At 42.7% G+C, this 25,735-nt stretch overlaps 1 protein-coding gene across 4 annotated transcripts in view; it reads right to left on the minus strand.

Annotated features, from left to right (window-relative positions):
- MYRIP (myosin VIIA and Rab interacting protein) overlaps window positions 1–25,735 on the minus strand; it is a 184,049-nt gene that overhangs the window by 90,006 nt on the left and 68,308 nt on the right. For all 4 annotated transcript variants that reach the window (XM_032237120.1, XM_032237122.1, XM_032237121.1 and 1 more), the window contains exon 3: window positions 11,546–11,767. In XM_032237120.1, coding sequence (XP_032093011.1) covers window positions 11,546–11,767 — 222 coding nt within the window. The remainder of the gene's footprint in view (window positions 1–11,545; window positions 11,768–25,735) is intronic.

Here is a 25,735-nt window from a genome sequence, read left to right on the forward strand (position 1 = left end):
TTTTGGAGCAGCAATTTGCTGCCCAGTGCCCCTCCTTTCCGCAATGGAAGCAGATGGTAAACCGGGGCTTGCTTGTAGACCAACTTTTACCTCCTTTCGGAGTTCCTTTAGGGAGGCTGGGAGGGGTAGCTTTCTCTTTCTCACTGTCTTCACGGTACTTGTCTCTGGCTAGATTGATCTCCACATCTGCTGCCAATTCGCACCAGCATTGCAAGTTACGTCCCCCCTCCCCTGTTTACACAGTTTTGGTATATATCTTTGTTTAAGCCATCCATAAAACTGTCCATTAAAGCTTCTTCCAACCATGCCCACATATAAACAGACAATTCACGAAACTCTTGTATGTAATCAGCCATTGGGTTCTTCCCCTGGGTAAGGGTTTTCATTCTGGTTCTGGCCTCCCGCTCCATAAGTGGGTCATCAAAGCATTTCCTCAGGGCAGCCATAAACCTATCATAGTCTCTCAGCAGGGGGGAGTCATCATTATGCAGGGCAACCATCCATGCTGCTGCCTTGTTCTCCAGCGTCATGGTAACAACTCTTACCTTGGCTTCTTCTGTGGGGAGATCATCTCCGAACTGTTGCATGAAATTCCAGACTTGGACCAGGAAAAATCCTAGTTCCTTTGGGTCACCTCCAAATTTCACACCAAGCGGAGGAACTTTTGCCATCTGGCGCTTGCGAGGGGCCCTCCTCCTCTTGGAAGGGCTCTCATGGCTGTTGCTGCCACTGCCGAGGCTTCCCCATCCTGATGAGCTCCACTGTCTGCCCCCATGACCCCCCTTGGGCAGAACAGGGCTTCTGCAATTCTCTCCTCTAGGTCTGGGAGATCAGCTTCTCTTTCGGGACCGCTGTCGCATAAATGGGTGACCCGTCAAAAGCGCGTTCCACAAAAGCGCGGTCGACGAAATCGCGTATGTGACGTCATCACAACGCGACGAAAAAGATCGAAAAATTGAAATAAAAATTAAATTACAGCAAGCCAATTCACATAAAGGTAAGGGTTAGGGTTAGGTTAAGGGTTAGGGTTAGGGTTAGAGCGTTAGCGTTACGTTTAGCCGAGGTGGCGCAGTGGTTAAATGCAGCACTGCAGGCTACTGCTAGATCAGCAGTTCAGCGGTTCAAATCTCACCGGCTCAGGGTTGACTCAGCCTTCCATCCTTCCGAGGTGGGTAAAATGAGGACCCGGATTGTTGGGGGCAATATGCTGACTCTGTAAACCGCTTAGAGAGGGCTGAAAGCCCTATGAAGCGGTATATAAGTCTACTGCTATTGCTATAAGTCTACTGCTATTAGCGTTAGGTTAAGGGTTAGCGTTAGGTTTTTCGTTACGTTAAGGGTTAGGTTTAGGGTTAGGTTTAGGGTTAGGTTAAGGGTTAGGTTAAGGGTTAGGTTTAGGGTTAGGTTTAGGGTTAGGTTTGGGGCGGTTAGGGGAAAGTTTTAGCTTTATTTTTACATTTTTCGATCTTTTTCGATCTTTTTCGTCGCGCTGTGATGACGTCACATACGCGCTTTCGTCGACCGCGATTTTGTCGTCCACGGTTTTGTGGTAGAACCCATAAATGTCACCTCTCCCAAGCCACTTGAAAGAGTATCATAGCCTGGGACATCATAAGGTTCTCCACATCAGCGTCCTGCCAAGGAGCTGCTGGCCACCAATGTTACCTTGTGGTAACTCCAGCTGGAATTTCCTCAGGGTCATACTTCTGTCCCACTCCCAATGACGGATTGTTCCTCCAAATTCAGATCTGCCATCCGCTCCATCTCCAAGGGACACAAGGATGTGGCCACCCCCATGTCGTCCTCCTGGTCGCTGCCTGGGTAAGACATTCCTTTGAAGGTTTTGGTTATTTACACTCCCCTCAGAAGGTGTTAGCTCCGGGATGAGTGCGAAAATGAGATCTTGCTTAATGTCAAGCCGGCCTCCCTCAGCATCCAAGAAAGAAACCACTTAACTCCATTTTGCAGAATTAAGAGTACTTTTACTGGTTATGAAAAGATAGCAGCTAAGCAAAGCAAGATCTGAGGCAAAAGCACACGAAAGCATACATATCAATATTTGACCAAACCCCCTCCCCCTGGTAACCCATATCCCACTGTCTAATCTGCAAATCCCTTAGGTGTCATTTGAGTTCCATCTTCAAGGAGCATCATCAGGTTGGTATGCAGCACAGTTGGCCTTGACCGACACCAAGGCCAACCGTCCATGCACAGTAGACGGTGAGACCAAAACTCCCTTTTTACAATCGCTCCTGTACTTAAACTTCCCCTCCGAAATACTAGCCCCACCTCTCCATTTCAGTGGCAGCCGAAAGCAAATAGTGAAACAGAGGCTGACATATGTCCCAGCCCTCCATGTTGGAGCCCTTCCCAGGGAGCCAAACAAGAACTTACCCATACTGATCCTGATGGCAAGGTCCAGCCATGGCAGTGGTGGCGGAAGGAGAGGTCCAGGGCAGGGGCAGGGAAAAGGTGAGACCTAGGGCTGTGGCGGTGCTCCGGGAGGGCCTGACCTCCTGGAGCACCGCCAACCCTCTCAGTCCAAGTACAGTGGCAGAAGGAAGAAATCAAGCACTGACACCCCTCTTGGCCCCAGCGCAGCAGCAGCAGGAGGAAAGCGAGCAGCAGCAGTACTCCAGGAGGGTGGGCAGATATCCTGGGGCTGCTGCATGTGTGCAGCAGCCCCGGGAAATCCCCCTCCCTCCCAGAGCACCACCACTGCTGCCCTTCTCAGCCCCAGCATAGTAGCTGCATCTTCCCCAAGGATCACCTGCCTACCCACTGGCAGGGCCGGAAGCAGCGTGTCACCTTCACAGGTAAGATGCATGACCTGACCTCGGAAGGCAAGCAGGTGTGGGGGACTGCTGGGAAGGCCACGTGGAAGGCAGGCAAGCATGGAAGGGCTATGGGCAAAGGTGCAGGCTGCTAGCTCCCTCCCCTGCGGCCTGGTGGCCCCAACATGCTTGCCTACCTTCCATGTGGCCTTCCAGGCGATCCCCATAGACAGACCCGCTTGCTTGCCTTCACAAGCTGGCAATGGGGAAATCGGGAAGGCCATGTCAAAGGTAGGCAAGCATGGAAGGGCTGTGGAGAAGGGAGTAGGCTGCTAGCTTCATTCCCCATGGCCTGGCGGCCCCGACATACTTGTCTGCCTTCCACACGGCCTTCTGGGCGATCCCAATGGACAGGCCCAATTGCTTGCCTTCACAAGCTGGCCATGGGGATACTGGGAAGGCCATGTGGAAGGCAGGCAAGCATGGCAGGGCCATGGGCCACCTTGAAGATAGGCTGGGGGTGAGGGGCAGCTAGCTTGCAGGCTTACCTGACAGGCAGATCAGGGCTGCTCAGTTGGAGCGCAGCACTTTAGGCAGGCAAGCTGCAGAGCAGAGATTGTGAGCAAGTGAAAACCCATACAGGCAGGGGTGGGTTCCTGCCAGTTCTAACCTCTTCTATAGAAGAGGTTCCATAAATCTACATTGCTGTTTAGAACCGGTTCCAGCTCCCTCCCCCTGCCCGTCCACACAACATCAAGATGAAGAGCGAAAGGAGTAATTCTGGGAGTTGAAGTCCACAAATCTTAAAGCTGTCAAGTTTGAACACCCCTGGGGTTTTTTTCTAAAGGGTTAAGGGTGCAAGGGGCTTGTAACTTGACAGCTTTAAGACTTGCGTGCTTCAATGCCAGAGTTCCTGAGCCAGCATGAGTGGAGGAGGAATTCTGGGAGTTGAAGTCCACAAGTCTTAAAGCTGTCAAGTTTGAACACCCCTGGGTTTTTTTTCTAAAGGGTTAGGGGCACAAGGGTCTTGTAACTTGACAGCTTTAAGACTTGCATGCTTCAAATGCCAGAATTTCTGAGCCAACATTTTGGTTGTTAAGCAAGAGCATTGTTAAGTGAGTTTCATCACATTTTACAAGTTGGCCATGCCCACCCAGTCACATGACTGCCAAACCACTCCTACTCGATCACATGGCTGGCAAGTCACTCCCACCTGGTCATATGGCCGGCAAGCCACTCCCACAAAGCAGGCCACACCTACAGAAGAGGTTCTAAAAAAAATTGAAACCCACCACTGCATACAGGTGAAGTGAGGAGTGACCTGGCCGGGCAGGGCTAGTGAGCAGCGACTGGGTGGGTGGGGCGAGTGGGGACTGGGCGTCTAAGCGGGGGCAGGGGCAGCCAGAAATTGCTATAGGTTTGGCTGCCCAGGTCAAATTTCCCCGACCGGTTCACGCAAACCAGTGTGAACCAGCTGAATACTACCTCTGTTCTGCATATGACATTTGAAGGAAAGAAGAACCACCTATCCTCAAAGCAATAATTTACACAATAAATCATCCACTCAGAAAGAATAGGAGACAATCTTCTAATTTTAGAATATTTAATGTTCATCTACATAGATAATATATCGTGCAAACATAATATTGTTATGCACTTTGATTTTTTAAAAAACCTTTTATTTCAAAAAACTCTAGGTGAAAGTATTTCCTTCTATTTAAGATCTCAATCTGTGGTAATTCTCTCTCTATAAACACCCTCTATATTGCACTTTATCCTGACAGTTGCTCCATTCTGTCCCTTGCAAGTTTTTTTTCTTCTACTTTCCCACATGAGAAGATTTCTTTCCAACTTTAAAAAACACTACTCATGTTAAAAGCAAAAAAGTGGCAATAGCTTTTTGCCTTTTTCTGGTGTAAATGCATCACTATTACATATTCAAAGCCCTAATCCCAAAACAGATTGTTTACATAAAAGTATCTTTTCAATTAAATTCAATTATTAAATTATTTCTAAAATAAATATTTTGATTTTTTAAGAGATTATATATGATGTAATATATCAGTATGTCTATTAGTATTGACAAATGGATTTTATGAAGTCAGGCTAAAATGGAGGGCAGAAAGATTCAAAAAATGCAGAAATCATATAGAGAAAATGCATAAATTTAGAGAGACTTCTACAGTCATTTACTTTTGAATTACTATTGGTTTTTATCTATATTTTATTTAACTAACCTAATTTTAATTTGTTATATACCATTCCTGAGGAGGGTGACTGGTTATGACATCATTGTTAGCCTACTGGACTATAGTATTTTCTTTCTTCCAGATGTGAAGTTGGATATTATTACACCACTTATTAAAATATTTGAAATTTAATGGGCTTCTGAACCCTTGTTTAAGTATTTTCCATTGAAGATAACTATTGCTGCCACCTGGAATAGAATGGAATCTCAGATACAAAGACAAACAAGCCTCATGCTTGAGAAAACATGGACAACAAAGATCAAAATTGTCATGCTAAAAATCCAGGAAGCCATCGGATAAATAGTTGTATGCTTGCAACTAAGGGGAGAAAAATACAATCACAAGCAAAAAAAAAGAAAAGAAATGTGACTTATCTAGGATGAAGAGATAGTTTTACTTTATAGTAATTATCCTTCATGTTTCCTTCATGTAGCAGTAAAAAGTCAGATTTTGTATGGACAGTACAAACACCACACATTTAAACCAATCCACTTCAATTTAAGTAGCAATTCAAGAATTTTGACATATTTAACTCACATTTATTAAAGTACTGTGGAGGGCTTTTGGAAATAATATTAAAAGCAACAAGAATAATATGCTTATCTCCCCTGTATTTTTAGAAAAGCCTTTTATTATATAAACATATGATAATTATTATTCCAATCATGTTGGGAGTATTGAAGTGCTTCTGGATTGAAAGGATTAAATGGTGACATCACTGTTGCTTGTAGGGCAACCAATTGGGGGCTTGCTTCAGGTCCTTGTTAAATTGCCCATTGAAGTAGTACCCATCTCTCTAACTAAGTCACCTGCTTTCAAGTGCTAGGTCACCAGCAATTGGAATGTGTGACAGGAGCTCACCCTATCCCATGGCAGCAACTGGGTGTTGAGTGTGTGCCTGCCAATTGTCAGCCTAGCATCCTAGCCTCAAGAGCCACCACACACTTTACTTAACATTGCTAAATATTATACTTATACTAATGTCCCTATCTAACTCCTAAAAAGTCCTATAAATAGTTTTTTTTCCTTTTTCATCTGAGCTACAACTAAATCTTTAACCATCATTTAGTCATCTTGAAGTTAGTTGGCTTCTACTGCTATGCAGTCTTTCAGGCTGTGCTGGAATAGAGATAAGGAATATGGTTTACCAGTTGATGGCTGTCCATAAGCTGTCAACATCTCTGCTGGAATGGAGAAGCTGTCAGACTCCACTTTCAGTTCTTCTGTTGATAGCTTGCTGAAATCCACTCCTTCACTGATAGGCCCCAGGCCCCACTATATTGCACTTTATTCTGACAGTTGTTCCACACCCTTACTTGTAACTTTTCTTTTCTACCCTATATGAGAGGATCTACTTCCAAAACATATCCAAACTCACATGATACTGCATTTCCCTTTTGAAATTGCAGACCAGGTGTGATTCAGAGTTTGAAATCCCAGGATAAGAAAAAAAAAGAAATAGAAATTGCTTAGAATGTAAAAATACACATATATACATATACTGTATAGGTAACTGAATATGAATCTGTAAATAAAATTATCAAAGTAACTGGATTCAATTTGATGATCTTTCTGGTAATCTCAAGTGCCTGTCAACTAAAAAAAGGAGAGTATTTTCTTCCTTTGAATGACCATTTCTCTGTTGTGTAAAAAGAGCAGAATACACAGAAGAATATGGATATAACATGGAAGGATTGCGGCATTTATCATCTAAATGCCTACCTAGTCTGAAAGGAAGGAGAACAAATTTTCAGATTGTTCTGCCCTCATTCTCTTTGTAATAAAAGGAAAAATAGAGACTGTCAGGCTTTCAAGATCCAGATATTATCTTATAGCAATATAGTTATATCAAGTCCTGTAACATCTGTTTTCTGATGTAGTCTACCTCAGAGGGCTGATAAATTTAGCACTATATTGTTGAGATTGGTGAGATACCTGCCAAATTCTTCTTTCCCATTTATCAATCAACTCATTTGTTCCCAGGTTTCCATTGTGAAAGGAGGATTATCCATTATTGCATAATGTAAATCTCAGAGACACAATCTATGTAGCCAGTTATAGATTCCAATACTCCATTTTTTATTCTTTTGCCATGTCTAATAATTACAATAATTTATACAAAAAACTTTTTACGTACATTATCTCCCAGAATTTTTTTCAAAAGTTTCTTCTGGACTTATAATTCATACTCACATAAAATAAGAAAATACAATTGTTAGTAAATTTGAATACTCGGGATTACATTATGGATATAGGCATTTGAAAGATAATACACTTCTCACAATGATATAACTCATCTGCAAACAGTTGCCTTGGTTCCTCTCAGTAGGGTACTCAGCACCATAACATGCTTTTGGGCTACTTCACCCTATGAAAATTCAAATTCTTTCACAGTATTATTTTAACAATCAAAGGGCTGTGGATAATTTTTTTAGTAGGAAAGATGATACTGATTAATGAGCTTCACTGGGAATGAACATCCCTTAATCCACTTGGTTCTCTGGGTTACACGCTACCATATGTTTCCATTCTGCTAGAGGTTTTTTTCTATTCTCGTTACTTGTTCGCTTTACTTGTGTAGAAAACTTCAAGAACCTCACATATTTCCTGCTATGTTGTGATTCTGAAACTCCTCCTTAAACCCCTTCATTTTCTCTTTCAACAAGGAAACAAGCTTTGCCAGCTCTACTGTTGCTTCAACATTTCACCACAAAGACTGGCACTCTAAGCCCCACTCTAGGGGCTCAATTCTGTCAATTAACTCACTTTAAAAAAAAAAAAACTTAAAAACCAGCTCCTGTGAAATGGTGTTAGCCAGCTCCAGTTATACTACTATTGTATATTGTTTGTAATGTAGACAATACAGAGCAGAAAATTCTGACAATTTACTTTTCCCTATATTCTTTATGTTTTGGTGCTTGATAATTGTTGCCAACTCTCTCTCTCTTATGGAGTAAACTTTGATTTCCTAAAACCATGACACTGAATATAAAATATACAATAACAAAGTTGGAAGGGACCTTGGAATCTTCTAGTCCAACCCACTGCTTAGACAGGAAACCCTATACCATTTCAGACAAATAGTTATCCAACCTCTTTGCCAGCCTCTGTTTTGCTGCTTGCTTTTTGGCTGCCATTGAAACGGGGGCGGGGGAGGGCATGGTATTTGGGTGAGGGAAATAATCTGTGCAGCAGGACTGTTAATTGGGAGTTGTTCTCACCATTCGTTTGTGCATGTGGATGGAGGGGAGTTTTCCGCCAAGGCCAACTGTCCAGCATACCAACCTGATGATGATTTTTGAAGTTGTCTCCCACCTGACAGCTGTGGAGATATATGATTGGACTGCGGACTGGGGTACCAAGGGAGGGGAATGAATCATGTATTGATATCTAATGCTTTCACGCCTTTTGCTCAGATCCAGCTTTGCTTAGCTTCTAATTACTTATAATCAGTAAAAATACTCTTAATTTTGCAAAATGGAATTGAGTGGTTTCTTTCTTGGTTATTAAGTGAAGGAGCCGTGACATTAAGCTGGATCTCACCTCACACCCATCCCGGAGCTGACATCTTCCGAGGGGGGGTGCACCCAAAACCTGAAGAATGTCCCAACAAGGCAGTGATCAAGAAGATATGGGAGCAGTTGCAGGCCCTTAGGAGACGGAGCGGATGGCTGGCCTGCAGTTGGAAGAATGATCTGTTCGACCCAGGTGGACTTGGGGAATGCGACGGAAAGAGGATCCTGAAGAACCTTTGACTGGGATTACTATGAGAAGGCCCAGAAAACCAGCGGCTGACTGGAGAGATCCTGAGGAGGAAAATCTTATGATGTCCCAAGCCATGAAACTTTTCGAAGGAGCATGCGAGAGATGCCAGACTCGTGAGAGTGAAATGGAGAGAGAAATTGAGGTAGAGACAGAGAAAAAATATATCTTGCCTGACCCGAGAGAGACTGGAGGGGCCAAAGGGGAGTTGAACAAGATGACCCAACGCCGACCCCAACCTCTGCGCTAGAAACATTCCAAGAAGGGGGGGGGTTGCAGACGCCAAATGGCTAAGGTTCCTCCTTTAAGTGTAAAATACAGAGAACCAAAAGAGCTAGGTCTCTTCCTTGTTTAAGCATGGAACTACATGCAAATGTATGGCGATGAATTGGGTTCCGATGAAGCCAAGGTAAGGGTTATATTGATGGCTTTGGAAAAAAAGCGGCAGATTGGATGGTGGGATTGCACAACGCTGATTCCCTGCTTTTGAGAGACTTTAATGGGTTTATGGCCGCTTTGAGGAAACGCTTTGATGATCCCCTCATAGAGCGAAGAGCCAGAATTAAGTTTACAACTCTTACCCAGGGGAAACGGCCAGTAGCTGATTATGTACAAGAATTTCGGGAGCTGTCAGTTTTTATGAGGGGGTGGTCTGAAGAAGCATTGCTGGACCATTTCACTGATGGGTTAAACAAAGAGATTTACCAGCATCGAGTGAACAGGACACCTCCCCGTAGATTGCAGCCCTGGTATGAAGCAGCCGCTGATGTTGAAATTGACCTGGCCAGGCTGAAGTACCAAGGGGAAGGTGAGGGCAAAGAATCCCCCCTGCCAACCCCCCCCCCAGGAGTCCCGAAAGGAGGGAAAGGTGGATTTGCAAGTAAGCCCAAACCCTTCGTGTGTTTCTGCTGTGGGAAGGAGGGGCATCGTGCTGTGAATTGCCAGGTCAAGATGAACCAAAAACCCCAACCCCCTCGGAAAGAGAAGAGGCTGGAAAAACCTCCCAGCAAGAGGAAAGAACCTACCCTGCAAGGGGAGGAAACTTCTCAGTATTTCAACCCTGTGGAAGGAGGAGAGGAAACCCCCAGCTCTTCGGAAGGAAGTGACTCTGATGATGACCGATGGGTAAGTTCCCATTCGGGGCCCATGACTATTCCAGTTGAGCTTAGAGTGCCCTCTTCTGGTGCACGAGAGAAAATTCTAGCTCTTTTAGATTCCGGTTGTACATGATGCATTATGAGCCCGGAAATAGTAGAGAAATTGGGATTGAAGCTAAAAACTTTGAAAATCCCAATTGCATTTTGCCAATTGGATGGCTCTATTGAAGGGAGGGAGCCCTGCTCACTTTGTTACTGAGCCGATTGAGATGTGGATGGGAACCCACCAAGAGACAATAAGTTTTATTGTAGGCCCAGGAATGGACCGACCCCTTATATTGGGATTGCCCTGGCTACGTAAGTGGAACCCACACATAAATTGGAGGAAAGGGTGGTTACGCATCCGGTCTGCTATGCCCCCTGAAAGGGAAGAAGGGGTTCCAAAACTGAATAAGTCAGACCCCAACCTAGCAGCCAGAGGGCAGGAAGGCCAGCTGTCTGGCATACCAACCTGATGATGATTTTAGAAGTTGTCTCCTACCTGAAAGCTGTCAAGATATATGATTGGACTATGGACTGGGGTACCAAGGAGAGGGGAATGAATCATGTACTGATATCTAATTCTTTCGCGCCTTTTGCTCAGATCCAGCTTTGCTTAGCTTCTAATTACTTATAATCAGTAAAAGTACTCTTAATTCTGCAAAATGGAGTTGAGTAGTTTCTTTCTTGGTTATAAAGTGAAGAAGCTGTGACACTCGTCTTTAAAACTTCCATTGTTGGTGCATTCACAACTTCTGGAGGCAAATCCACTGATTAATTGTTCTAACTGTCAGGAAATTTCTTCTTAGTTCTAGGTTGCTTCTCTCCTTGATTAGTTTCCATCCATTGCTTCATGTCCTGCCCTCGGGTGCTTTGGAGAATAGCTTGACTTCCTCTTCTTTGTAGCAACCCCTGAGATATTGGAACACTGCTATCAAGTCATCCCATGTCCTTCTTTTCATTATACTAGACACACCCAGTTCCTACAGCCATTCTTCATGTTTTAGCCTTCAGTCCCCTAATCATCTTTGTTGCCACATCATGGTGACCAAAACTGGATGCAGTATCCCAAGTGTGGCCTTACCAAGGCATTATAAAGTGGTATTAATACTTCACGTGATCTTGATTCTATCCTCGTTTATGCAGCCTAGAACTCTGTTGGCTTTTTTGGCAGCTGCAGCACACTGCTGGCTCATATTTAAATGATTGTCCACTAAACTCCAAGATCTCTCTCACAGTTACTACTATTGAGCAAGGTACCACAAATACTGTACCTGTGCATTTTGCTTTCCTTGCCTAAATGTAGAACCTTACTTTTTTCACCATTGAATTTCATTTTGTTAGATAGTGCCCAATGTTCAAGTCTTTCGAGGCACTGAGTTATCATCTCATCAAACCATCTTGAACATAAAACACAATTAAATAAACAATTTCCTTCATGAAGAAATCAAAATCTTCCAAAGAATTTATATGATTTTCCAAAGAATCAATGACCAACAGCACCATAAGAAATTTCTGGAATACTGAATGCATGTTTTCCTGTAACATTCAATTTAATGAATTAATAGTGGAAAAAAAGAAGTCAGAAGGCATCAGCTTAAGTCATGTGACAATAAAAACTCACCTAGCTTGCTGACACATGTTGCAGAGCCACACATTCTCTTTCTTCTGATAAGAGCTACAGTTCTTGCAGATATTGTATTTGCAGTCTTGGCACTGTCGTTTAGTATTGATGAGAAAAGTAAATGGGGAGCAGCAACACATGCAACAATGCTCATTAAATCTCTCATGCTTGGAAAGGATGCTGCACTTGTTACCCTCTTCATCAAGCTTCTGTTTAATTTCACTGGAATCCCCAAAGAAAGGAAGGAAATGAAAACATAATTAAAATAACACTGTATTTAAAGGGAAGTATCACTCTATTGCTTGGACATACTTTAACAAAGTAAAATGACTTTCTCTCCACTAGCTTTTCCCAGAATAAGCTTATGCCTACTTCTCACCTCTTCAATACTAGAAATTTCTTAAATTTCTATTTCAAATTACTTATGAAAAATATAAAAAATACCAAACCATATTTTCTCCTTTTTGTCCTCCTCCTTTCCTTATACTCCAAATTCTTGATAGCATGCCATAGCCCATCTGTGGAGCAACTATGAGAGAAATTTGTTGGAATGGAGATGCGGGGAGCAGAGTCAATGAATCCATCAGTCCTGGGAGCACGGCATGGTGTGTGTCAAGCATTGATAAACCCCTCCCCTTCTCCACTCCAAAGAGTAAGACTGGGGAGTATTGTCCAAGGAGCTGGGGCTCTCCCAGCAGGGGCTGCCATTCCCCTCATGGCTGCAGGGCAAGCCCAGGGAATTCTTGCAGCAGCAGGAGCCCAGACTCAAGCAGCACCCCAGGGGGAAGGGCTGCCACCAGGCTATGTGCTAGTTGGGATGATCGGGAGTCCCCACCTCTAAAAGCCATGTTTAATGGGCAGCCAGAGAAACTGGCCTACTTCCTGAACCAGGCAGGAAATCATCTGGAGCAGTAAGAGGCTATGTATCCGCCCAAAGCCGCCCGTGTGAATGCCATCACTTTGAACCCAGAGGATGAGATGGCAAAGTGGGTGATGTACCTCCATGATAAAGAAGCACCTGAGCTGGAGAATGCTGGATGAAATTTGAGCCAGGTTTGGAGACGCTGTCTGGGTCCGCCAAGCAGAATCTGGGAGCATGCCATAAGGCAGGGAAGCCAACGAATACATTCGGGAGTTCTGCAGCCTGGCTGGGCTGGAATGCCTATTGGTCTACCATTTCCAAGATGGACTAAATAAGGAGCTATAGAAAAACGGCCTGCCACAAATTCCAGACAACCGCATGGTATGGTATGGTACCAGCTGATGATCACAGTGGAGCTAGACCTGCATTATGCAGCACACGAAGGTCTTCCTCTCTAGCAAGAGGGGGGAACTCCAACCCACAGCAACTCCAACCTGGTCTTCTACAAGAGCAACGGTGAGGGGAAGGATGATCTAATGGTAAGTGGAACTATTGCCCCTTTGACTGCCTGGCTGGAGATGCTAGTGCCCCACTCAGGGGCAAAAGGATCTTTATGGCTCTGGTAGACTCAGGTTGCACCTGCTGTTTGACTAGCCTGCAAAAGGTGGAACTGAGACTTAAAAAATTGAAGTGAAATTTCCCTCAGTCTGGAGGGTGGTATTGTGGTCCACTGGCGGCCAGCAAAGCTTGCAGCACAGTTGGACAACGAGGAGATTGGTGCAGAACATGGGCCAGTCCTGGAGTGTGGGGAAGGTTCAGATGAGGGCTCGGCGTTGAACGCAGAGAGGGGGCCAGGGCCATATAGGAGTTATGTGCTGCCTCCGGAGTCTCCAGAGTTGGACAGCAGCGAGGCAGAGGAACAGGCTCTCCCTGTTCCCAGTGTGCACATGAGCAGAGCTGCCAGAAGGCAAGAACAGTTAAAATAGAAGGGACGACTCAGGAGTAAGGTTTGCTTTAACTTTAACTTTTAATAGATTTATATGCCGCCCAATCCCGTAGGACTCCGGAAGGTTTGGAAGTGATTGGCCTCTCTCATAGGACATTTGAACTCTTTGCTCCATGTGGCTTTGCCAAGCTAATTGCTAATTAAATCTTTGGCAGTGTTTTCAAAGAAGATTAAGGTGGGTGCTTATCAGCCTTATTCTGAAGGACTTTGGTAACTTCCTGTAGAACTCTTTCCAACTATTTGCAACTCATACCAGCTGTGAATGAATATAATTCACAGCCTTTGAAATAAAAAGAGGGTTTTTTGGACCTAATCGTGAATTTTTTATTGTATCAGAAAGCCTAGGTCAGAACAGTTGGCCAAAATGTTTGTGCAGGATATCTACACATGCATGGAGCCTCAAGGCACATCTTTTCAAACCAAGAGGGTGCAGTTTGCAGTTCCTAAAGCAAATAGGATCGGCTCAGGGACTTAGTTTGGGGTACCATCCATGCACCAAAGGGATGGAAGAAAAAACTAATGCAATGGTAGAGCAAGACCTACATTGCTATGTAAACTATCAGCAAACCAACTTGCCAATGAACTGTGGGGAGGGAAATGGAATGTGGAGCATGTATGCAGAGATCGTGAGAGATGGAGCCAGCAAGGTCACCACTGCATTTGCTTGAGAAAGAGATGGACCATTCTCATAACAAAAGACCATCTCATAATTGGACAATGTGGTCAAACAGGTGTGGGGAGAAGGAGAAAATATTGTTTAGCAGAGCAACTATTTGCATGGGAAACCAGAGCTTTTTGTTTCTTCTTACCAACTTGGTATATCCAATAGTTTTACTTTTGTGAATTCAATTCTCCCACAAGTGTTTCCTTGTTTTGGGTTCACTAATTGGACAGTTGACACTGTTCCTGATGCAAGTTTTTCAATAATTGGGCAATCATAAATGAATGAGATGAAGATGAAGAGATGTATGCATGTGGGAAGATATTGTAGGGAAATTAGATGCCTTCTCCATTGTGCCATCCTTGCATGCGCATGTGCTTGTGTTAGAGGTGGGCTGCTACCGGTTTGCCCTGATTCGCCTGAATAAGTAGTAAAAATCTAGCATACCTTTCCGAACTGGAAGCAATGACAGCTGGCCACACCCCCAAACAGGTACAGTCCCCTGGACTGTCCCTGCTCGCTCCCGCTGCATGTCCAGTCGCCGCTCTCTCACTCTCTTGTCCTGCCCGTCCACACCATGCTTGCCCTGCCTACCTACCCAGCTGCCGCTCACTGACTCGCTGGCTCACCGATTGTCCCACTCTGAGAGCCCTATATATACCGCAGTCACCACATGGCACACTACCTTTACTGGCCTTGCACACCGAACCTCCTGGCACCACAAATCACTGGCCACAGGGACCCAAGTCTCGGGGATGTAGACCCACTGCCGCAGTGCAGGTGAGCCACTCTCTCGCAGCTGAGCTTGGCACCGGCCATCGCCCTCCCCACCGTGTTGAGCTCCGATGCTCACCCCTCACCTTCCCAACGATGGGGCAGTCCTGACCCAGTGCACACCTGGCTGGCCACTGGGCTTCTCCGCCTGTGGGGCAATCAAGATCCCCAGACTGCTCAAGCTTTCCTGCCCACTGTCTTTCTGAGTGCCACCATGTGGTGCAAGCCAAGGGGAGATGCACCAGGTGCATGACACCAATGTCACTTGCACACCACGTGGCTTCCTGCTGCAGCTGGTATGGCAGGTCGAGTGTTGCCTGTTGCTGCCCAGCTATCATGAGTGTCTCTGTCGGGCCAGCGCCCCCCAGCCCTGGAAGTGGTCACATGGAAGGATCTGGATTATTCTGCAGATAAGCAGCCCCCTGGCGGAGTCCCTGCACTGCCCTTCCCCGAGTGAAGTGATGCCCGAGAAAATGAGGTCCAGTTGCATCCTGCTCCCTGCCAGCTCCTGACTGGCCTTTTTGGGCACATTGGGGAAAAGGCTAGGTGTCCCCTCCCCTTGGATCTGATGGGGTGCTTTGTAGAGGACATGTGGCCATTGAGACTGTTTGGCTGCTTGGGATTCCAGACGATCTCTAGGCCAGCATCCTTGCCTCTTTCCTCCAAGAGCTGACTAGGGGCTGCTCCCTACCCTCGCTGTCCATGCCAGTCCCCCGGTCACCTTCCGAAGAGTCTGGTAGAAGTTTCACTCACTGAGACACCAAGACTCCTGATGCCAGGATGGGGTCCTTCAGGCACTTAGCTCCAGCCCCACTCTCCTCCTCAGTGAGTGGTATGCCCAGCAAAAGTTCAGCCAGGTTTCTCAAGAGATGGATTTTGCAGGAGGCTGATCTAGGGGCTGGCTGGTTGTAGCAGAAACATTTATTCTCAGCTTTTTGATTCCTAGCTGCAATGGGCAGCAAACCTATGTTCGTCCCCCTGATACAGCAGCTTGAAAAGTGGGCAGAGAAAATTGCTAAGGTACACGTGAGTCAGGGGGAGAGGAATTTAAACTTCATCCTCCTGGTGTGGCGCAGGGTTTTGGGCAAAGGCTGGAGGGATGCGTTCTGGCTGCTCCTGCTCTTGCCCTCCCTAGTGTAATTTGATGGAGGCAGAAGCTCACATTGCCTTTTGCAAGGCCACTGTTGGTGAAACTGTGTGCTGGTGAGGGCTGGCTTTTTGCCTAGCTTTATCCAACTATTGGGTGGGATGGACAGGGGCCTGGGGAGGAAATCATTTCCCCTCCCCCAACAGCTGGACAAAGCTATGCAAAAAGCCAGCCCTCACCGCTACCCAGCTTTACCAACAGCAGGCTTGCAAAAGGCAATGTGACTCCGCCTGTAATCAAGCTGGATTGGAGAGGGGGAGCACGAGCGAGCACTGAGGAGACCAAAGGAGGAGAGAAGCAAGGCAAAGGGGTATGCTGTAGCACACACACTTTCCCTCAGCCCCCTTCTTTTGGAAGGCTCCGATCAGCTTCCCACCAGCTTCTCCACCTCTCCTCTCACCCCAGCCTGCCAGCAGGAGGTGAGTGGGTGGGCTTTATTATATTCTAGGCATTTCCCATACAAACAGCATGCTGCATTTGTAATGGGGGAAGTGTTTGGGGAAGGCAGCAGGGGAATGGGTGGTGGCAGAGGAACTGCTTTCAAGTCATTGGCTTTTGCTGGGTGGAGTGTCTTCCCCCAGTTATGTAGGCAAAGGTACACCTCCCATTTTGGTAGCCCCTCCCCATATGGATTTTTTTTTTAAAGAACCTCATGGCTCGAGCCAGGCTGCCAGGCTAGAGCAAAACTTCCATGCCCTGGATGGACCTGTCCACGCTACCCATGCTGGCGGGCGTATCTGCCCGCCAGCAGCAGATAAGAGGCTTTGCCTACCTTGGGCAGTAGAGACACATCTCTCATTCGTGGTAAGAGGCTGAGAAGGCATTGAGTGCCTGCCAAAAAGTCTTTTTGACAACCTCACCTGTAGCAGAGATGAGAATGTCAACTGTCTCAAGCATTGGCAAATGAGGAACACCACTGGCAGACTTTCCAAGCCTAAAACAGGAAGGGAGAGAGGGAGGGAGATATCCAATCCAACTTGTCTGTGTGTGTATGTGTTTGAGAGAGAGAAGGAGGGAGAGAGTGGGAGGGAGGGAGGGGCTGTCCAGTCTCTTCTTGAAAACCTCCAGTGTTGGAGCACCCAGAACATCTGGAGACAAATAGTTCCCCTGGTTATTGCTCTTACTCTCGGGAAATTTCTCCTTAGTTTTAGGTTGCTTCTCTCTTTGTTCAGTTTCCATCCAGTGCTTCTTGTTTTGCCTTCTGCTGGTTTGGAAAATACATTGCCCCGCCTTCTTTTTGGCAGCCCCTTAAAAGCCTTTTGCCTATCACACTCTTGGGCAAAGCATGTGAGCCATTTCCTCCTTTCAGTGCAGAGGTGGGTTCCTACCGATTCGACCCAGTTCACCCAAACAGGTAGTAAAAATCTTTCCGTACCTTTCTGAGAATACTTATCCAGTAAAGATTATTTACAAATTCCTAAATAAACAACAAATAACTCTATATTATTCACTTTTATAATGTTTATAATGTGCAATCAATCATTTATTAATGTTGCTAATATCTATCTTTGCTTACAGTTACTATAACAGAAGGCCTTGTAGTATTTTTGGAATTTACAGAATGATGGACAAAAGCATTAATGTCATTTGGCTAGCTCTTAGTATTTAGGATCATAAAACAGGAATGGATTAGAAATATAAACGCTAAAGTATAATAGATCTTGCATCAACGTAATAGCATGTAAATGTTTCCCAGCTGTATTTGCTTTCCATTACTTTTTGGTTAATTCTAGTTGTAAAATTATGCCATTAAACAAGTGTTAAAAGAAAAAAATGAAGAAAAATAATTTTCAATATATAAAACTAAGTATAACTATTTTGTTTTAATATTTCAGAATTTTTTAAAATAACATGAAAATAACTGGATTTATATATGTGTGTGTGTTTGTGTTTGTGTGTGTATGTGTGTGTGTTTTTATGGAATTTATAATATTGCTTCATTCTTAAAAAGATGGCTCTTTTCTCTCTGCCAAGGTGTTTTCCACACTTTAAGTGGTTTTAGGAGGAGAAGAAGATTGACTACATTAGTTAGCCAAACTTAATTTCTCACTGCAGATTAATTATCATAACATTTTATAAACATTTTCTTTAATTTAATATAAATTTTAAATCCTTCGCCTATGTTTTCCCATTGTTCAAGCTTTATATTGTATCCAAAATTCTTTGTCCATTGAATCATGAATGTTTTACATATTCATTCTCCAAATTCAATTTTAATAACAATTTATGAACCATGGCAATAACATGTTCTTCATTACCACAAAGGCCAAATTTAAATTTAATGTTTTATAAGGTCAAACACATTCAAAACAGTTATCATGTTTTCTCAGTTGTTTTCATGGCAAGCCAGACTGATCTTCACAAATGTAAGACTATAAAATCTTACTCAGTCTTTCAGCCAATATTGCAATAAAAATCTATAATTATTTAATAATGAAAGTTTATAATTACAGGTAGCTAAGGGATACCTTAGCTTTATTTTAAAAAATCCTCAGGAACATTTTAGAGAAACAACAAATACTAACATGCGGTTTGTCACTTGTCAAGTTATTTTTAAAATTAGCACTATTTATGGTACTTTCAGAAAGGCTGGTACTATACTGTACTTGTAAGGAGAGCTGTCCAATTGCATGGAAATACTATATTGCTTTTGAGATTATTAAACATTTAATAATAATTTAGTTCAAACTCTACTAGATATTGATAATAAGTAAAATTTGTTTCAGAAAGTATAAAATACATACACATGGCTATTCTGGGAAAATCATCCCATTAAAATTTAATGATCAGATTTAACTGGACCCATTTAAGTAGGCCAGTTTCACTGCCACCTCAACTGGAACAGAAATGACCTTGAGGGACAAGGAAAAGAGATGCTGCCTAGGAAACAATCTAACAGAATAACAGGATAATAGAGTTGGAAGGGACCTTGGAAGTTAAACCATTTCAGATAAATAATCATTCCATCTCTTCTTAAAAAACTCAGTGATGTAGCATCCACAACTTCCAGACATAAGCTGCTCCATTGTATAATTGTTTTACCATCAGGAAATTTTAGTTCTAGCTTAGATCTCTTCTTAGTAAGTTTCCATCTATTGCTTCTTATCCTGCCCTCAGGTGCTTTGTAGAATTTTTATGACAGCCCTTTAGATATTGGAAGACTGCTATCATGTTACTCCTAGCTCTTCATTAAATTAGAAATGTCCAGTTCCTGCAGCCGTTCTTCATATCTTTCATCCTCCAGTTCCCTAATTATTTTTGTTGTTTTCACTATATGCTCTCTAGAACTCAATGTCTTTTTTATATCATGATGACCAAAAAAAATGGATGCAATATTCTTAAGTATGCTGTTACCAAAGCAGTATAAAACTATATTAACATTTCATGTGATTTTGATTCTATCCCTCTGTTAATGCAGCCTCAGACTGCATTACTTTTTAGGGTGCTTTTAGGTTCCCTCCTCTCTGTTTCTCTCTTTCCCTCCCTCTCTCTTTATCTCTCTTCCCCCCCCTCTCTGTCTCTCTCTCTTCCCCCTCTCTTTCCCTCCCTCTCCATCTCTGCCTCTCTTTCCCTCTCTTTCTCTTTCCCTCCTTGTCTCTCTTTCCCTTCCTCTCTCTCTATGCCCCCATTTCTCTCTCTTTCCCTCCTCTGTCTCTTTTTTCTCCCCTCTTTTCCCCCCTTTCTTTCTTTCTTTCTCTGTCTCTCTCTTCCCCTCTCTCTCCCCCTTCTCTCTGCCTGTTTATCTATCTATCTCTCTTTCTTTCTCTCTCTTTCTTTTTCCATCCCCCTCTCTCCCTCTGCCTCTGTTTCTCTCTCTCTTTCCTGCCCTCTCTCTTTTTCCCTCCCTTTCCCTCTGTCCCTCCTCCCTGGGGAAGAAGAAACCCTGAATTGGTGTTGGGTACTGGGAATCTGATGTTCATAGGCCGATGAGCCCAGGAGCAGTGCGGGGCATCCCAACACAGGCAGTTCTGCAAGAAAAGCAACCGACATCTGGAAGGCCAGAACGAGCCAAGACGACACAGGGTTGCATTGTGGCTCCGTGTTGTGATGGGCTTCAGGAGGAGGTGGTCCCGTCTCTCCCATTGTGAAGCACACAGTGAAAAATTTTACTCAATCAATTCCAACTTTATGAGATCATTTTCTTTCACAGTGTAAAGAGAATAAATATATATTAAGTTCTCCCAATTTAACTGTTTTGAAACCTCTGAATTAATATGACTTGAGTTTAAGTCCACATGCAGCAAGGGAAACTCATAGATGACTAGGTACTCTTAACTTGGCTTGCCTTACACAGTTATTCATGAATTAAATGGAGAGAAATCTTCATATAATCTACCATTAACATCTAATGGAATGGTGTAATAGACAGCTAGAATATAATTTTTTAAAATATTAACAAATCCACTGGTTATAATAAAAATAAAATGTATAAAATGTAATTGAAATTTGAAACAAGGAAGAACAGATTAAAGAACATATAATAAAGTAGGCTAAGAATTTGGCAGATAGACTATTGAGAAAATAATGAGTAAAAGAGTTGAACTTTGTGTTAGGATTTCAAAAGAGCTTTTAAAAATACTATATCTTTGATACTAAACATCACGCCAAACTATCTAGAATGTGAACAACATGAGGGTCTTCTTAGCAAGTTTGTGGAGATGTGTAAAAGCTTTTAAAAACTCAATTCAAACATAAGTATAAGTATAATCTTTATTGTCATTGTACTTAAATACAACGAAATTGGTTGTATACATTGATTCAGAATATTTTAAAGATTAATGTTCAATTGAAGTCAGAATGTTTCCTTTCAGGATTAACAGATAAAGAGTGAGAAAAAAATACTAAAGATTATTTCAGTATATGATTACTGTACAAGATATGTACAAAGATGGAATGACCCACTATAGAGGAATGGTTGGTGAAACTGACAGAACTTGCTGAGATGGATAAACTGACTTTTTGATTACAGAAAGGACAAAATCGACATATATTGGTCCTATCCTTATAGACTTTTAAAACATGAACTTGTGATTTATGGTTTTGATGATTAGATATGGTAGATTATAGAATGAAGAGAGTCATGATATAATTTTAGAAAGATATTAAAATAAATTGCACATAACTGATGTGACAAATATCAGAAGTTACTTCTGTATTCCTCTGCATCTCTTTGTATGTGTCTTTTTATTTTATTTTATTTTCTTATGCAATTTAGCCTTTTCTGTTATTTCTCTCTTTTTTACTTTTTGTTCTAATTTAGTTTGCATTAATTCTTATTCCGCTGAACAACTGGGAATAAATTATGCTGAAAATTACAATTATACGGAAGTATAAATGCAATTCATGTTTTCCAGTGTAAAATTGTTAAGTGCAGTTAAAGCAAGTTCATTGCTCTAGTGCAGGGGTCCTCAAACTTTTTAAACAGGGGCCAATTCATGGTCCCTCAAACTGTTGGGGGGCTGGATTGGGTAGGTGGGAATGGCTAGGTGGTCAAGTGACTGGGTGGACATGGCTAGATGGTCATGTGACTGGATGGGTGTGACTAATTTAGCAGTCCATTTTGCCAATTTAGCAGTTCATTAAACATAGACACAAATTAAACTTTAATTTGTTTTGCTCCTTGGGGTGTTTTATTTGCTTTCTAATTTCTTTCCACTAGTTGAGCCCCTCTGGAGAAATTAAGATTTCAAGTACAACTAAAATTTAGCTCTCAGGTACTTTCAAAGACTTTTATCTGTTATATTAAAGGCAACAAAAGCGTGCTAGAAGAGCAAATGGTAGGTGGGGAAGAGAAACCAGGACATAGAATGTTTGATGGGTACAGAGATGAGACTAGCTCCTGAGGCATCTTCTGCAGGATCCCCTTCAATCATGGCAGTGCCCTGAGATGCCTCACTGAATTCCCTTCCCTTCCCATTCCCATTCCATGCTATTGCTATTGTATTGCTATTGCTATTCCATCCCATCCCTATTCCCACTCCCAATTACATTCCCATTCCAATTCCATTCTCTCCTATTTCCATTCCATTCTATTCTATTTGCACCGCGGCAGTCTCAATCCGCTTTTGGAATCTCACTGGCCATGCCGGAGCTTCCTCCAAACTTGCCAAATGCATGTAACAGGCTCGGGCAAGGGCTGCATGCATCTGACAGACAGGATCAAACTGGACAGGCATCGCTTGGAACGGATCTGGCAAGGAAGCCCCAAAGCGGAGGCTCAGTGGTACTGATCTGCTGGCAATCCCATCTCCTTCCCATCTCCCTCTTCAGGGGCAGAGACTGCCATCCTCCTTCAGGGGCAGGCAGCCTCACCAGCCACCTCTCCGCAACTTCTGAGCAGAAGGACAAGCAGCCAAGTGACGATGGTGGTGGTGGGGAGAAGGTGGCGGACCGGCTGTTGCAGTGCCTGCTTGCATCTCACCAGCTCCGCTTCAGCAACAGGCACCCCCCTCCGTGTGTCCCATTTTTGGTCACAGGACCTCTGCATATCTTCTTTTTTGCCTGCCCGGCCCCCAATAACACTCTTCTGGTCAAAAACATGATGTGTGGAGGCACTCCAGGGCCTCTGCATATCCTGTTTTTGGCTTTGGAGCGCACCCCGTTTTTGGCCTGCCCGGCCCCTAAAAGCACTCTGCCGGCCAAAATGTTGGTCTTATATTACAGTTTCAGCCAAGGATCTTGGGGCTCGCCAAGGTAAGGCCTGGTCTCGGCCAAAGGTTGGGAACCAGTGGTGGGCAGGGTGAAGTGTGCGGGGAAGCCTCATAGTCCAATGCAGGCCAGATTAATGGCTTTGGCAGGCTATTTTAATCCATCCACTTTTGAATAGTTTGGGGATCAGAATGAGTCTACAGCAGGGGTGTCAAACTCAAGGCCCATGGGTCGAATCTGGGTACTTAATATGATACTTAAATCTGGGCTGTGGGGCAATTCTGAAAATAGTAGGTGCCTCTGCTGGCCAAAATGGGCGAGGGGAGGAGGGAGGAGCCAAGGTCGCGATGATACATCGTGCGGACTCGACAGTCCGAGTCCGCTGATGACACTTTTGCCCCTGGACGGTCCGGCAGAACCTAAACCGTCCCGAAGAGACAGTGACTGGGAAGACAAGACCTTGCTGGTCGCAGGGACATCGCAAAGTCCCTGATTGACCCAAGGGAAGCGCTTCTAACCAGCGGCAAATAGGCAGACCCCAGGCTGACATAGTCGGAGACGGCTCCGAAAGAAAGAACTGAAAGTGTTCCATCTGGTGAGGTTCCTTTTTTCTTTTATTTTTAGAAGATTGTCCTAAGAAACTTTTTTTTAAAGCTAAATTAGTCCTCTAAGTTAGAACAAAGCGGCGAATTTAATTCCTATTGGACTGCTTTAAAAAGTTTTTTGCTCTTGCTTGTAATGATGTTTTGTGGATTGAAGTGATTGCAACGTTTGCTGTTTCTCCATTTGAGGTGATGGATTGATCTTTTTTTTCCTCTATTTCTTTTTATTACTTTAATTTTTTTTTGGCTTAAACTAATTTTTTTATATTTTAACAAACTTCTACTTGTTATAATATTATATTAAAGATACTTAAGGAAAAAGTTTTTAAAAATAGTTTAATCTGCCACTTGGAAGCCTAAGTCTGAAGTTTTTTTGTTGCAACAATGTATCCTTTGTTCATTCCTATTTGATTACACTGACTTTGCAACAGAAGGGTTTGGACCGTGTTTTTAAAACTGATAAAGACTCAAGGTCACAAACAGTATACTGCTGGTGCTTGTGAAAAATATTTTGGCAAGAATTGGAAAAGGAAAGAAAAGAAATAAGAACTCTTCTATTTTGAAAACCATAAAAGAACTTGTGCTTAAGATTTAAAATAAAATAGATATATTCCTTTAAAAAAATTTGACAGGCTAGAGTGCAGAAATTATCAAATTCCTCCTTTTCTTTTTCTTTATATTTCTGTACTCCTAAAAAATGGATCAATATGAAGATGAAAGAAACTTGATCCAAAGTGGCGCAGTGGTTAAATGCAGCACTGCAGGCTACTTCAATTGACTGTTATCTGCAGTTCAGCAGTTCTAATCTCACCAGCTCAGGGTTAACTCAGCCTTCCATCCTTCTGAGGTGGGTAAAATGAGGACCTGGATTGTTGTTGGGTGCAATATGCTGACTCTGTAAACTGCTTAGAGAGGGCTGAAAGCCCTATGAAGCAGTATATAAGTCTAACTGCTATTGCTATTGCTATTGATAATCCAAAACATTTTGGCTGGACTTCAAAACATTTTAGAAGGACTTGAGAGATTTGATAAGAAAATGGACAGGCTGTGGGGTATCACAGAAAAAGATGATGGGGTTGGAGCCCCAGAAATTAAAGAAGTGAATGAAAATACAGAAAACAAAGATAAGACATTAGATGAACTTATTTATGGAGTAAATGTGAGTGAAGGTGGAAAGAAGGGAAGCTTGAAAAGTGACTTGATAATTTGATGCTTCATCCCAACTCCAAGATGCAGGAGAAAAAGAAAGAGCAAAAAAGACGGAGTTAATAAGACAAATCTATCCAGAAATAAACTGGACAACCAAAGTTAAGCTTACATTAAGAACAACTCAAGGGCAACAAAACTACATGAGAGATCTTTTAAGCTACAAAGTGCAGAGAAAAGCCTTAAACACTGGAAGGATCCTGAAAAGAGAATTGACATAACATCTGGCAAGGGAGAAAAGACCATTTTGTTACTAGAAAGACACTGGTTAATAATGCTAGTTGATGTTGATGAAAAAAAGCTAGTTAATTATTGATGATTAATAAGTAGAGATTTTAGTATTTTATAGACTGCTCTAGATTATCATTGAATGTTTATTTGTTAACATATAATTTACTATGATACCAATAATGAAATGATAACCTTAATTAGGATAAATAACCGGGCCATAAATTGTAATTCAGGATCTGGTGAAAAAATGTACAAACCTTACAAATTTCTGTTTAGATCTTGTTATGAAGATATAAATAATTTGAGTCAGAAGAGAGGAGATGTGATATAAATAAGGAAATGCTAATGTATACTTTTGGTGATTATTAAGTAGAAATGTTAATACCTCTTAGATTGTTTTAGATGTTTAATGTTTATTTTGCTAACACGTAATTAACTAATTTGGGATTGAGGGAAAAGACGTATAAATCTCATTAACAAATCATTGTTTAAAGAGGGTTATAAAGATATACTCTTGAGTGGGCCAGTGGAGAGGAGAGGTGAAAACAGTAAATAATTTTTAGTCAACTACAATAATAACAAAGAAATCGTAATGTATAATATTTAATGATACAAACAGGTGTGTTATGGGGAGGGATGCTTAGATATCTTACTTAACTGAATTTGTTTTAGAATATGTCATAAAGGTGTAATGTCATTGGAGGTTTATTGAAATTGCAAATGAATGCCAGTAGGTGGTTGTGTCTTTAAATACAAATGACTCTAGATAAAAACATGTTTAAATAATGGTAATCTAAATGAGAATTGTGGTACAGGGATAGTAAAATACATAATTTTTCTTTTTTGACTTAAAATGTACAATTCAATTTGAATGAAGTATATGTAAGGATTGGGGAAGAAATGCACGGAACGTATTTATAACCAATCAATACGCTTTCTACAAGATGTAACAAAAGATTATTCTTTTTTTTGTTTTTGTTTAATTAAAACAATAAAAAAAGTTCTCCAAAAAAAAAAGGGGAGGGGAGGGGTTTTGGTCTGGTTTCAGCTCTT

This window comes from Thamnophis elegans, chromosome Z (assembly GCF_009769535.1).
Source record: "Thamnophis elegans isolate rThaEle1 chromosome Z, rThaEle1.pri, whole genome shotgun sequence".
In the NCBI taxonomy this organism is placed as follows: Eukaryota; Metazoa; Chordata; class Lepidosauria; order Squamata; family Colubridae; genus Thamnophis; species Thamnophis elegans.